The 12,952-nt window shown below is 34.8% G+C and overlaps 1 protein-coding gene across 2 annotated transcripts in view; it reads left to right on the forward strand.

Moving 5' to 3' along the window:
- The window catches only part of pld2 (phospholipase D2), a 51,143-nt gene continuing 38,191 nt past the window's right edge, over window positions 1-12,952 (forward strand). For both annotated transcript variants that reach the window (XM_056458318.1, XM_056458319.1), the window contains exons 1-2: window positions 1-418; window positions 7,297-7,425. In XM_056458318.1, coding sequence (XP_056314293.1) covers window positions 7,320-7,425 — 106 coding nt within the window. In that variant the 5' untranslated portion in view covers window positions 1-418; window positions 7,297-7,319. The remainder of the gene's footprint in view (window positions 419-7,296; window positions 7,426-12,952) is intronic.

A 12,952-nucleotide genomic window follows, 5' to 3' on the forward strand; every position in this document is an offset into this window, starting at 1 on the left:
TGTCATTTCAGTGCCGCAGCCCCCGCGTCGCATCTACGCAAATTACGGTGAGGATGTTGAACATTTGAGCCATTGACAAATGCGCTTGGGGAACATTTGCTTTTAATAAATCAACAAACAACTATAGAGGGCGTCTGTTTTTGAAATGATTTCCTAAATAGACCGCATTCCTGCATGTGTGTCAGGGAAGAGGTCGAAGCACGCGCGCTTATGCGACATTCTCGCTGCGGATTGTTTTCGCGGCTTTACGGTAAAAAACGGCCTCAAGTTTGTCTACGTTGAATGTTACAGCAAACCTACGCCTTGGGAGTTGTGATGGAGGACAAGTTATCCAGAAGTTTGACTCTACCTCGGAAATAACAACCTACGAGACTACGAGGGTTTAAAGTGACATTTCGAGGCGACGGTTTCTTTGGTGGTGAGTAACACTGAACACAGTAACTCGTGTTTAGAAAGAGGTGTTACGATCACGTTGCTTCGGCAAAGGCACTTCTGTACCGTTTTCATCATTCCACTGTAATATATCTTTCTTAAGTCAACCTTCACACAAAACGAAATCTATTATTGTCTTTAAGCGACGAGTTGATTTGATTATCAGATTTTTGTTTTATATTGCGAGTGATGAAAGTGTCAGGAATGTCTGTGGTCGCGATATTAGATCAATGATGCATAAATATGGACTCTTGTCTCAACACTTACGAGGTCCAGATGCTTTTTGACAGTTTTGTGCACTTTAAAGTGTGTGAACACGTGATGCTCACTGCGTTTTAAGACACGACCACACTTTTCATTCCCCCCTTCGTCTTCTTGGCGGTTGACTGTACTCATCCGGGGTAGACTACCAGGTAGAAGCCGGTTTGGACTGATTTTGAAACGGGGAAAGTTTCTGAAAAAGGTGTGAAGCAAGAAAGAGAAGAGAAAGTAATGTTAGATAGACGTTAATCATAGTAACCACACTTCTGTTTCTGGAGCGAGGGAAAATATAAACCGACTACATGTAATGTACAATTAAATGTAAGCAAGGATAAAAGTTACATTTTTTATATATAATTTTAAAATATATATCATTAGAAATATATTTTGCTGTGTTTACTAAGTCACAATTGTGGTCTTTTAATTTGAGTTAGTATTTTTTCCAAATATGTTTGACCCCCTCAGTAGATACAAATCTAACAAAGCAATATGCTAAATTTCATTCATTCTTTCATTCATTCATTTTCTTTTAGGCTTAGTCTCTTTATTAATCAGGGTAGCCACAGTGGAATGAACCGCCAACTTCTCCAACATATGTTTTACGCAGCGGATGCCCTTCCAGCTGCAACCCATCACTGGGAAACACCCATACACTCTCATTCACACACACACACACACACGCACGCACGCACGCACGCACGCACACACACACACACTACAGACAATTTAGTTTATTCAATTAACCTTATATCACATGTCTTGGGACTGTGGGGGAAACCGGAGCACCTTGAGGAAACCCACGCCAACACGGGGAGAACATGCAAACTCCACACAGAAATGCCAACTGAGCCAGCCTGGGCTCGAACCAGCAACCTTCCTGCTGTAAGGCGATCGTGCTACCCAATGACACCACTATGTTAAATTTACTGGCTTCTATCACCTAAACCTGACTATGGCCTTGTTAATATGTGTAACTGCAATAGTTTGTCCTTTTTCATTGCAAAAAAAACTCCCCAAAAACATTACTTTTCAGTTTACATTTCAGTCCCATCATATTTTTCAAAAGCAAGTGATCATTTAGAATGTTTCTTTTATTATTATTGACATTGTACATGAATTGTACACTGTACAGTCATATGTGGAAGTGAAAATAAGCTATTGCTGTTTACAAAAATAACATTTACTTTTCTCCCGTCAGGAACTTTTGCCATTTATACACTATTTACTTAAACGTAAGTAAACGTAAAGGACTTGTTGTAAGCAGTAAATATCTTGTACAGCAGTAAATGACTTCAGAGACACTCTTTTTTATATATATTTTTAGACACAAATTATTAATGCTAGTGTAATACATAATGTAGTGGTACAACTTTCTTGAACATCTTTATGTACCACCTTTTGCATCTACAACCAGTATTTGAAAGGATGTAAGACCAAATCTTCAGTAAAAAGGGTTTACTGAAGAAATGCAAAACGAAAATACAAAGGTACAATAGACCAGATATTGGAGGCTCCAGGATTGGCCAGCCCAGTCCCCAGAGTGAACATTATTGAGCATATCTGGGGTAAGATGAAGGAGGCATTTAAGATGAATCCAAATAATCATGATGAACTCTGGAAGTCCTGCAAAAAATATATTTAAAAAAGTATTTAAATTGTATTAATTTTTAAATTATGTATTTTAGATAAAACAATCATTATGAATTCTTATTACATTTCGATATCAATTTGTACCATGTTTTAACCTTTTGTAACTAAATTATCATCACATATGAATTACGCGTGACATAACTAGTTGTCAACCTTTCCATTCCAAGTGTCACTTATTTGTGTACAGTTTGAGCTGTTGTTATCAAGGCTGATTTTGCTTTTCAGATCATTGAGTGTCCGTTCCTTACAGTGAGTGATTTTAGCAGTGGTTTCATATCTGTAAGCAAAACAATTGCTAATTTGAGTATAATCAGATGTGCAGTGATTGGGCTGTCATTATCACTTTATGCCTTATTAGTTTTATGATTTGTTTGATCCTGTGTGTTGTTATGTTTATGGCTTGTTTTTAGTATCGCCTGTGCCTTCTTCCAGCACCTTTCTAGCTGACTTGAACTTCTGTCTCTCTCCCACTGTGTCTAGAGTTTCACCTGGTTACCTGGCAACAGTAGGCATAGTCAGCATGCGCAACGCCCTTTAACCCTCTCTCTGTAAACCCCGGCGTTCTTCTGCTTTTTAAAATTTAAATATTTGATATGTAAATTTACTACACTCCATCATACAGAGGTTTAGCATCAGGAAATTTAGTTCATTCTTTTTAGGCCTCTTCTGCTAACCAAGGCTTCATTTACCTTATCAAAAAAAAATTAATAAAACAGTAAGAAATAATGTAAAATAATACAGCAAAAATGAAAATAACTTTTCTAATTCAATGAATATTAAAAATGCAGATTTTTATTTATTCATGTTATTGCAAAGCAGAATCTTCCAATATCTAATCCAATATCTATCTAATCATCCATATTATTATCACCAATGTTGTGCTGTTGAATGTTTTTCTGGTAACTGATTTTTTTTTTCAGGATTACATTTTTAATTTTCTTAATTTGATCAATTTTATGCATCTTTGATAAATTAAGAGTTTTGAATAATTATAGACAGTGTATTTTAAAAATGATGAATGCAATAAATTTTGGTTTTCCCAAAAACCATGACGTAGCGTGACTGTTTTAACAATAACAATCAGAAAACTTAAGCAGCAAATCAGCATATGTCAATTCTTTCTGAAAGATCACGAGACACTGAAGACTTCATCAATAGCTGCTGAAAATTACTTATACTGTCACATGAAGAAATTACATTGAAATATATTCAGCTATTTTAAAAATATGAGCACATATTTAAATTAAAATAATATTTCAAAGCATTACTTCATTTTTGTATTTTTAATAAATGCATGCTGTCTTGCAGTAAAGACTGATTAAAAAACCCGTAAATAGCTTACCTAGAATATATATATATATATATATATATATATATATATATATATATATATATATATATATATATATATATATAATTATTATTATTATTATTATTATTATTATTATATATTTTTTTACAACATGATAATCTTCAAAGGTGATTTTTGCACATCAATCTATTTGTTTAAAAAACAGTTACTTTTATTTAACATAATAGAACATTTAATTTAATAAACTTAACAAATAAAGCCATTATTGTTTGTAGCTATATATAAACGATACATTTTGCTGCTCCAGAAAAATATTCAGTAACTAAAGTGCAGTCACTTTCTTTTATTGTCCAAGATGTTTTTGGCCAAAAAACATGTGCAACTCATTTCTTCCATGTTATTAATAATACATTGGTATCAATCAGCCTTTTAAATATTGCAGATATGCCGATTAGGATTGCACAATATTGGAAAAAACTGACATTGCAATATTTCATTTTTCTGCGATTTCATATATTGCAATAGTAATATTTTGACAAGATGACTATATTTGGAAAGAATTCATAATTTTACATTGATTGGGATGATTTTTGGGCATAAAATGTAAAAAAAAAAAAATAAAAAATAAAAAAATAAATATATATATATATAGTTGAAGTCAGAATTATTAGCCCCCCTGAATTATTCGCCCCCGTTTTTTTTTTTCCCTAATTTTTGTTTAACGGAGAGATATTTTTCAAGACACTTCTATACAGCGTAAAGTGACATTTAAAGGCTTAACTAGGTTAATTAGGTTAACAAGGCAGGTTATGGTAATTAGGCAAGTTATTGTATAATGATGGTTTGTTCTGTAGACTATTGAAAAAATATATAGCTTTAAGGGGCTAATAACTTTGACCGTAAAATGGTTTTTAAAAAATTAAAAACTGCTTTTATTCTAGCTTAAATAAAATACTGTGAAAATAAATAAATAAATAAATATATATATATATATATATATATATATATATATATATATATATATATATATATGCAAAATAAAAATAAATTAAAGCACAGATAGAAACAATAGAACAAAGATAAAAATGAAATTAACAGTGCACTATGGTTTTTGGTGGAATCTAACAGTGTTGGTGTGCATAAATTCAATAATGAAATGTAAAATAACATGGTATAGTCTTTATCATATAAATAATTAAACACAATTAATCTTTGTTAAAGTGACAAAAAAAATCTTGTGTCCAATTGGTTTAAATTCATTGAAATTGCTAGGCATCCTGCGATGTGACTATTGCAGATTTACACATTGTGATATTGATGCTGAAATTATATATTGTGTATTATATATATATTTTATAACCTGCCTTCCTTATCATTAGACTGATGGCAATGCTCTGTTCTGATAGTCTTCTTTATGGAAGAAATGAAACAAAATATCTGAGATTATTTTTTTTCTTTTGACTAAAATATGCTTGCATGTCAGTGTTGACGTCACAGTCATATCCAGTGTCGTTACAGAACCTCAGAGACGTAGCTTAGATTACCTAAGTTATCTTTTAATGACAACGGCCTGCTCATAGGCCTGTTCCTGGAAACATGTTAAGGGTGTCTCTCTTATCAGACACACCCCTCTCTCTTTTTTGGTTTTTCTCTATTAGTGTGCTTATGGGATGAATAAGGTTTGTTTGATTAGGGAGAAAATCAAAATGTGTGCATTTGAAGAGTCTGCAGGAACAGGGTTTACAACCACTGGATATACATGACTTTAGAAGTGATCCACTTTAAAATCAACGTAAGACAGAATCAATTTCATTTCACTTTCATTTATTTTTATTGTCTGCTGTCAACAAGGAACTATTCACATCAGAGAATAGAAAAGCTAACTCGACAGTGAATCATCTGTACCACAGCTGGAGTACAGTTTTTTTATCACTAGAATGATGTGCTCTTTTGTTTTGTGGGGAAGTAGCTTTAGAAATACACCGCAGTTCAGCCCAGAGACTATCTGGATTGAATCCAAAAGCCACAAGCGCTTTAGCTTTTTTGTCCTAGTTATTTTTACCCATGCTTAAATGAATGCAGATTATGTGATAATATCAACAGAGCAGGCAAATCCTGCACCTGTGAGTACAAAATGCACAGTATTAACAATAATGAATGTTGTTTTTAATCGCACATCTTTCCATGCATATTATACTATGTGGCTTAAGTTGCTTTACAGTTTACAAACTGCATTCGAATACTCAAAATATGAAAAGTGTGTGTACAAAAGAAAGCAATTATATAAAGAATCAAACAACCGGAGAATAGTATAAAATATCACAGAAGTTTATGGATGATTATAGAACTGATGGTTTTCAAATACCTAGTGTAGGGTTGTTATCATTGTTTAACAAAATGATAGGTGCACAAAGCAAGTTAAATTCCACATATCATAAGCAAGCTACACTTTCTTACTATTGCTAAGGGAAGCCATGTGATCTGATGTAAATGGAGAAGAGCAAGGGGGGGGGGGGGGATCCTGCTGCTCTGTATTCTGCTGTATTCCAGTTGTAAAATACACTACCTGAGAAAAGTCTTGTCATCAATCCCAGTTGTAAGAGCAACAAATAATGACTTGACTTATAGTTGATCATTTGGAAAAGTGGCAGAAGGTAGATTTTTCCAATGAATCATCTGTTGAACTGCATCCTAATCATCACAAATACTGCAGAAGACCTATTGGAACCCGCATGGACCCAAGATTCTCATAGAAATCAGTCTTAAGTTTGGTGAAGGAAAAATCATGGTTTGGGGTTACATTCAGTATGGGGGCGTGTGGGAGATCTGCAGTGGATGGCAACATCAACAGCCTGAGGTATCAAGACATTTTTGCTGCCCATTGCATTACAAACCACAGGAGAGGGCAAATTTTTCAGCAGGATAGCGCTCCTTCTCATACTTCAGCCTCCACATCAAAGATCCTGAAAGCAAAGAAGGTCAAGATGCCCCAGGATTGGCCAGCCCAGTCACCAGACATGAACATTATTGAGGATGTCCAGGGTAAGATGGAGGAGGCGGCATTGGAGATGAATCCATAGAATCTTGATGAGCTCTGGGAGTCCTGCAAGAACGCTTTCTTTGCCATTCCAGATGACTTTATTAATAAGTTACTTGAGTCATTGCAGAGATGTATGGATGCAGTCCTCCAAGCACATGGGAGTCATACATATTATTAATTCTTTTTTAACTGCACTATGACTTTTTATTCTTTACTGTACATTATTTCTGTTAAGTGACAAGACTTTTGTCTAAGCAAAGTCAGACCTTACTGTCCTAATTAAATCATTAAAAATCAAGGCATGATCATATTTTATTTGGGGAAAATAAGCGTAATGTAGAGGCCTTTGCCTTTTCATATAAGCCACTTCTGATACCAAATGATCAACTAAAAGTTAGTTTATTATTTGTTGATCATAAAACTTGGAAAGGTGACAATATGTTTGTCAGGTAGTGTAGTCAGAATGTACTTTGTTTCCAGCTTTCTCAAGTTTTAAGTACACCAAAAACTTTAGTTATATTTTTTCACCTTTTTGTCTGGGTGTTTTTTATTTACTTCAATTAGTTATCTATTTATTTAATTTTTTTGTGTGTTTGCACAGGTGTGTCACGGTCCAGTAGCCTTATGGCTAGCCCTGAGTCGAATGCAGCTCAAAGGTGGCGGAAATGTGTGGACTCTGTGATAGTCAACCTTACTGAGGATCAGCTGAAGTCTATTGAAAACAACAGCGGTGAGACAAATCACACAGAACAGTATTCATTAGAAGATCACAAAGATTGAAATGTAACTTTCAGGTGAAGGCAAACACATTGATTGGCTGGTTAATGTGTGTTTGATTGGAGCTGGAATTGCATGAAACACATGTTTAGGAAAGAGTTTTAAAGCTTGTTTGTTTGTGTTTCATATCTAGGCTCGTCTAAATGGTTTGCATACCTCTCTGCTGCCTGTCCCACACCCAAATTCAAAGCTGTTGGTTGAAGTTTTCTATGCATTTTATTGTTTTGATAGGTTATTTTTATGTTATTATATTGTCGAGGTAGCTGTTGAATTTGCAGGAACAATGCTATGTATGAAGAACAACGATTTTTTATAGACAATCAAGACTATGGCAGTGTAAACTGTTAAAAATATTTTACAAAACAAGGTGTGACCATCTGGGTGATTTCTCAAGAAATAGGAATCCATACGGGACAGTCAGTTTGTCATTGTAGAGAGCATGCATATGATGCTTGTGACATCTTATTTTTGGTATTTATTACAGAACAAAAACGTATTATTTATAGATCTCACAATTCACAGTTACTCCTTCTCAATCGCTGATTTGTCTCTGAGGACAAAAGACTGTTTATGCCACATCCACATGTCAACCATGCTGTTGGAACAGGTACTGAAAGTGTGACAGTGAGTCCTTTTACTCCCTGTGTAAAGATTGTGAGAAATGTAGAAAGCAGAGAGAAGAATGACTGGCTTCACGGCTGCTTCTCTCATTCACATACTTCTGGTTGGGTTGTGTTTTTAAGCACAACACCGAAACTGAGTGACTTGTCTGATCTTTGACCCCTGGTGATGTAACAGTGTTGATACTGAGGCCTGGCACAGCAGCTGCTTTTCAAAACACAATGAGGAATGGAGGGGCCAAAGATTCAAAATCTAATTCAAAGCTGAAAAAAAAATAGAATGTTTCAGATTTGCATGGTCACTAATCAAATACGTTTTGTGGCATCAATCATGTGGCTTCTTGTACAGTCAGATGTTCTTTTTCCACTGAACAAGATGCTGATTTAGTTATTCTAGGTGATCCTGGAGAACAAGATCATCAGTTTGGTGTTCTTTGTGTCCAGGTTCACATGACAAGACAAGATTGGGCCAACCATGCATTAAAAATGGTCTTTGAGTCCATGAACTTTTTATAAGATCCAGGGTGTCCGCTGGGTCTTAAAAAGTCTTGAAATGTCTTAAATTACAAAAAGTTAATTTTGGCCTTAAAAAGTCTTAAATTCGCAGAAATATTGTGTTGTATGTCTTAAATAATTTTAAACAGGTCTTAATTTTGCTTTGTCCGAGTAAAGCTACTCAATTGAGCCAACATCTATCCAATCACCAACAATCCATCTCAATAAAACCTTATTTTTTATATTTTAGTTTTTTTTTTTATTGCAAGGAGATAAAGTTCACAACAGCTGTTAGACAACCTTACAGCAAATTCCACATTAAAAAAAAAAGAAAAGAAAAAACAATTGATTTATCATGATAATGCCGGTAATAAACTGGTAAAAAAACCTGTAAAAGTCTAATATTTTGTTTTTTAATGGTCTTAAAAGTCTTAAATTTGACTGGATTAAACCTGCAAAAACCTTGAAGTTGTCAGTTCTGTCATAAACTACTGTTTACACTTGTGTGTTTTCATTTTTAAACTGCTGTTTTTATTTAATATTAGAGAAGCAATCTCCATCCACACTGTACAGCATAAAAAGCATGATACATGACCATTCACGCTCACTGGCCATTTGTATATTTGGCCAGATTTCATAATTGCAGTCTGCTGGTTGCGTAGTGTTCATATGACAGGGGCTTGATGAATCTGGGAACCATACGCAATAGTCCAGAAGACCAGTCAGAGAGACATTGTGGATACCTCCTGTGTCTGCACAAAAAGGGTCTTCAGTGGTTTTAAATGCTCCATTTTTGGGGGTCGAAGTAGATGCTGAAGTAGTGTGGATACCTGATGTGTAACCGTAACAAACGTATGCATTTTACAATGCAAATGCACTGGTGTAAACTGCACCTCAGGAGAATATGGACTCAATTTCAACATATCAACTTCAACAACCCTCGAAATATGCCGTTCTGGATAAATTTGTGATTTAGTTTAATGCAAATTGCTTTACTGAAAGGTTTTAAATTACAGTAGGATTTCTCACTGCTGTCATATTTGTGTTCCTTTTTTGTTATTAGGAGGAAAGCACGCAGCACATATTTACATCTAAACATCAGGCTCAGCAGCATGTACAGCATTGCTGTGTCAGTTATTATATCACTGCAAATGTGTTTAGTTTTAGGCTACATCCACAAGAAGCCAGAGCTTTCCTTATCCAATCTTTTTTTTTTGCCTCATTTAAAAAAAATAAGTGTACCCAAAAAAAACAACTGAAACTGACTAAAACGATGTTTTATATGCATGCCAGTATACAGCACATGCCATGACGAGTATGTAGAGCTGTAATTCTCCCACAGTGATACATAAATAATTGGAGAAAAAGACTTGCGCATAAACCTTGTTTGTTCCGTGTCCAAATCAAACAGGATGAACATGGAAAATGCTTTTTAGAGAGGTTGTGGGTTCTGCAGTGCAAACACAGGCATGTAGTCTGCCATTGTTGTTGCTGTCGCTGTTACATGATGTAGCTGTGTTTGACTAGGGTTCAGATGTGGGTGGATGACATCGTAGTTTCATAAAATACAAGGACGGTGCTTACACAAAAACACAAGTGTGCCATTATTAGTTTTCTCCACTAAGACCCGGTTTCAAAAATAGGGCTGCTTTTATCTGGACAAAACACCTATATGATGCATAATACAGCTTAATGCATCTTTGTGTGGACAAGGCCTGAGATATGTATATGTGCACAAGTCTGAACACAAAGAGTTGCTGGTTGCAGATCACATATCGGCCACTGGTGTCACTAATAACAAGATTTTCTGAATTCTCCTTAAAGCCCCTTTAAAGGGCACCTATGATGCAAAATCAACTTTTGTAAGCTGTTTGGACACAACTGGGTGTAGGTATAGTGTGTACACAGTCATATCGGAGAGATATAAACACAACAAGTATCTTTTTTTTTTTAAATTTCCTGATGCTAAATATATTTGTGTATTGCTGTACATCTTGTCTATATTAAGCAATGTGTAAATGTTTGAACCCACACAGGCGCATAACAAATGCATTCTGCGCTGAACTGTAGAACTGCTTTTAGATGGTCAATGGTGCGGTTTATTTCAGTTCTTCACAATAATAACGCGCCAACAATGTTCCTTAACTCACCTCTATTTTAGGCCAGCACGCCCATGAGTCCACAAAGTGGCACAAATGGATTTGCTATTTAAACAGCGTTGTGCAAAAAATGAAAATTACTGTTGCACTGGTCTGAAAATAACAGCAAATTGCGGCAAACGCATCTTGCGCCTTATTGCACCAGGTGTATGATAGGGCCCTATGTCAGGGGTGTCCAAACTCGGTCCTGTTGAGTTTAGCTCCAACTTGCCTCAACACACTTGCAAGGATGATTCTAGAAAGTCTAAGAGCTTGATTAGCTAGCCCAGGTGTGTTTGATTGGGGTTGGAACTAAACTTTGCAGGACACTGGGCCTCCAAGACGGAGTTTGGGCACCCCTGCCCCATGTATACAACGAACAAACCAACGTTTTTGTGAAATTACAGTTATTAATAATTCTTATCAAATCTCAATTGTTAAAATAGCCTTCATAGCCTAATCTGCAAATCAATCAAATCCAAAGAGTTTCTTGATTTTTACATAATGATAACTCCGCACCAAAGTTAGGCTTTCATTTTACAGCTTATAAAACAAGTTAATGCAATATCATATTCATTCATTCATTCATTCATTTTCTTTTCGGCTTAGTCCCTTTATTAATCTGGGGTCGCCACAGCGGAATGAACCGCCAACTTATCCACCATATGTTTTACGCAACGGATGCCCTTCCAGCTGCAACCCATCTCTGGGAAACATCCATACACACTCATTCACACACATACACTACGAACAATTTAGGTAAAACCAGACGCTGAAGACATAATGTTAAAAAAATGACTTCTATTAAAAATGTTGCCAGAGGTTTATGATCTAAGAATAACAGCGGAGCATTAATTAAATGCATATTTTCCATGGAGCGATAGATTTGAGGTAGCCTGCTATTATTTGACAGATGAAAAAAACATGATGAGAAAAATACAGCCTATGCCGGTTCTTAAAAAGGATTCAGTCAGTATTTTCATTTTGTAATCTAAATTTGTAATTTAACCCTCTACTGCATGCATTATGATAGATCTATAAAAAAAAATCTGTGACTATTTTTCTTTTCTTAAAATGGCTTAACTTGAAGTGCTGTAAAAAAACTTTTTTTTAAATGCTTTATGATATGTTGCCATATGGCAACAACATCCAACAGTGGATCTAACTTAGAAATTTCAAATTTAGATCTTTCCTTATAATTAATAATGTTGTTGTTTGAAATTATTTAATTGGTGTTGCAGGATTATAAGCTTTAACACAGAACTTATAAATGACACCTTATACATACTTTCCAACAACTGATATTCCAAAAGCTTTCATTTATTCCATTCTTTTTTTGCTAAATATTATTGAAAACAAACATAATATTGTATTATCATGTATACAACATACAGTAAAAATAAATATTTTCTCCAATTAATATTGTAATAAATAAATACAAAGTCTAATATATCCAGATGCATCACAATAATATAGCTACTAGCTAACAATGTTTATATATTATACTATATACTACACTACGTCAGTCTTAACTGCCTGTGAGCTAACTTACTTAACTGGTCTTATCAAATGTCCAATTTGCATTATTCTCATGGTCACTAAAACCCATCTCATCCTCACTTTCATCTGCAGGAAGAGCCAGTTCTGTCATTTTCTTCTTTCACTAACAATAGAACATGGTGGTGCTCGCTAATACACTGTTTCCTGTATTCATATCTAAGTAGTATTGCCATTAAAACTAGATTTTATCCATAATGCAAATTCCATTAACATATTGCTAATCAACATATATTACCAGCATTCATGTTGTTATTGTTACAACTTAAAAGTTCACAGCTGACCTTGCTAGCTAGCTAACCCATTGCAATATTGCACGTTCCACTATTGCAGTGTTGCCATTTGACAGCACATACATTTGACCGATTTACAAAAAACTAATTTGACAAAAAATATATGTCATCATAACATACTGTAGGTGATGTTTCAGATTTTTTTTGTGGATCTGACATAATTTGATCCTTTGATTTTATTGACGTTTACATTTGCATTCAGCAATTACTCACAATAAACGCCAGTCTGTCAGAAATCTCACCACAGAAAAACACTGCATGTCATGTGACTTAACCAAAGCACATCATTGGCTACACTAAGGTCTTCTCTTTCCAACAAAAAAAAAATTCAGTGAAAAAAGAAACAGTGGCAGGGAAATGAACCTAAATATAATGTT

This window comes from Danio aesculapii, chromosome 5, assembly GCF_903798145.1.
Source record: "Danio aesculapii chromosome 5, fDanAes4.1, whole genome shotgun sequence".
Taxonomy (NCBI): Eukaryota; Metazoa; Chordata; class Actinopteri; order Cypriniformes; family Danionidae; genus Danio; species Danio aesculapii.